The following is a 2,430-nucleotide window of genomic DNA, read 5'->3' as shown; positions in this document are numbered from 1 at the left end:
TGCGAATCGTCTCTGAGCATCCCCTCTGGGGACCGCACATCCGACCTCAGACCCCGGCAAATCTACTGCACTGATTATCCCTCGAGTGACGTCACTGGTTACTAACTGGTCACTATCGTCAGCTCTCGGGTACTCTTTCGAGAGGGGACTTTACTGCACTGAACTATACTGTGCCCCTCCTGAATATTATCAGGATACTTTACTTAACTGTGGTTATTTATCAGGACTAAACTCATCCTGTCATAACACATCACCCCTTCAATGCGACTTATGTCATATGCCAATACAACACATGGTGCAATGAAACTGAACTTATGGAGGATGACAACTTACTTAAGCAACATTTACATGAGTTCACATGCTAAACATCGAAGACTGAAACTGTATGAACCTGAACTGATACTGGGGAATCAAATCTGTGGCCAGTTGTTTTCCGGGATATCATCCGGATACTCATTATCATCACTGCCATATTAAGATTCCACAACTCCCGGGGGCTCCTCCATGGAGTCCACATGACTTGACTCGGGCTCAGACCCGTACTCTGGGGTCACATCCCCGCCGATATCCGCTACTACTTCATCCAACTCCTCGACTGAGGGAGTTGGGTAAGCGGCTGCTGCGAGGCCCAGCCCACGCAAATTCGCTATCAGCGACCTGACTGCGGCAACTGCGGCTGGTTCGAGCCTCTGGGGGCGTGACGTACTAGCAGAATTTGGGTCGAGCTGCATCTGCAGCCACTTTTGCTGCTGGATTTCGACTAAGCGAGCCGACTGTTGTTGGACCTGCTCCATCAGGTCCATACTGTGGGTGAGGAAACCGAACCTGTGCCCCGCTTTCAGCACGTCGAGCAGGTTTTGCTCGAGACCGCGGACGTCCTCTATGAAGTTGATGTCCGGATGCTCCTCGAGCGGCTGGGGAGATAACTGATGACTCTGCGCGAGTAATTCACGGAAACTGAATACGTTACTGTCGACTTCGGACTGAGACAACGGCCCGTCGTACTCCCCGCTGGCTCGGGCGAAATCCTCAACTGACTTAGACTGCAAGGAGAACTTGATGGCTCGCTCGAGCTGTTCCTCCTCGGTTCCCTGCATGTTTATGGGAACTTAGTGACAAGGTACTGACTATGCAGATAAGGCTTCCTGCTGATATACTCCTGTCAACCAGCCTTTCTCTAAAGGGGTCAGGACTTTGTATATTTTCATTCTGACTTGCTGGGTGCAGCGACCCAGATACTTCTGCACTACTTCTAAACTGTGTTCACAATCAGAGAACTCATGCCAGGAAGGCTCTGCATGTCCTTTCCACCTTATCTGAAACTCAACTAGACCTTTCTTCTTCTTAGATCTGGAACTGACTACGTTATGATCAGTGATGGCATCCACTTCCCACTCCTCAGTCCCATCCACCCACACTGGAGTAACTTCTGCTCCCTCTCTTTGTATGTATGGTTTAACTAGGGCTACTGAAACTCTTGGATGTATCTGTAGACTGGCTGGGAGGTCTAATAAGACTGTAGACCCATTTTCACTGACTTCTAACACTTGTACTGGACCTACAAACTTGGGACTGAACTTGTGCCTCAAGCTGGGGTGTCGTAGCCTTATATTTCGAGTACTCATCCAAACTGGTTGCCCTCTTACATACTCATGGCGTACCACCCCCTGCTTGTCATAAGCCTCCTTCATTTTACACTTGGCCCAATGGACACTTTGTCTAGCCCTGGCAAACTCCTCGTGGGCTTGTAGAAGGGTTCTGGCACCTGGTGATGACATGCCCACCCAACTGGCTACTTCTGCACTGGGTGCTGCAATACCTTCCTTATGAGCTATCCGTTTCTTCACGGCCTCAAAAGGTGCTAACGGTACTGTAACTCTGTTCATCTTGAACGGCGTACTTCCAGTGGTTTCACGGTACATGTCATTCAAGGCAAACTCAATGAAGGGCAGTTTATTTCCAATCCTTATGATCTGCGCCCACATAATGCCTTAGAGCTGTCTCCACTACCTCATTAGTACGTTCTACCAGCCCATTGGTTTGTGGGTGGTAGGCTGTACTCATACTTAGCCGGATGTCTGCTGCATCACACAAGGCCTTAAAGAACTGAGAGTTCCACTGCTGCCCCCTGTCACCGACTACTTTTGAGGGGAACCCATAATGAGGAAATATTTCTTCGAAGAACAGCTTCACAAACCCTTGGGTTGTGAGAGTGGTGTGCGTTGCAATCAGTCTGACCATCTTACTGAGATGACAGCAGAATACTACGATTGCATTGTAACCCCCTTCACTGGTTGGGGTCAGATCTGTGATAAGATCCACACCTATCGTCCTCCAGCAGGTGCTGGGCGATTCAATTAGTGTAAGCGGAGGTCTTCTCTTGCGCCTATCCGGCTTATCACTTTGACAACTGTAGCATGATTGGACGTA

At 49.3% G+C, this 2,430-nt stretch overlaps 1 protein-coding gene across 1 annotated transcript; it reads right to left on the bottom strand.

Moving 5' to 3' along the window:
* Positions 1-1,127: 1,127 nt before the first annotated feature.
* LOC149811267 (uncharacterized) lies at positions 1,128-1,922 on the bottom strand. Its single transcript, XM_089993996.1, has one exon. It carries the CDS (start codon positions 1,920-1,922, stop codon positions 1,128-1,130), a length of 795 nt encoding a protein of 264 aa, XP_089850122.1.
* Positions 1,923-2,430: the final 508 nt, after the last annotated feature.

The sequence above is a fragment of the Nuphar pumila genome, unplaced genomic scaffold, assembly GCF_984573655.1.
Source record: "Nuphar pumila unplaced genomic scaffold, dmNupPumi1.hap1.1 HAP1_SCAFFOLD_96, whole genome shotgun sequence".
Taxonomy (NCBI): Eukaryota; Viridiplantae; Streptophyta; class Magnoliopsida; order Nymphaeales; family Nymphaeaceae; genus Nuphar; species Nuphar pumila.
Note: the sequence above shows the minus strand (reverse complement) of the source record. Positions and strands in the feature narration are given on the sequence as shown.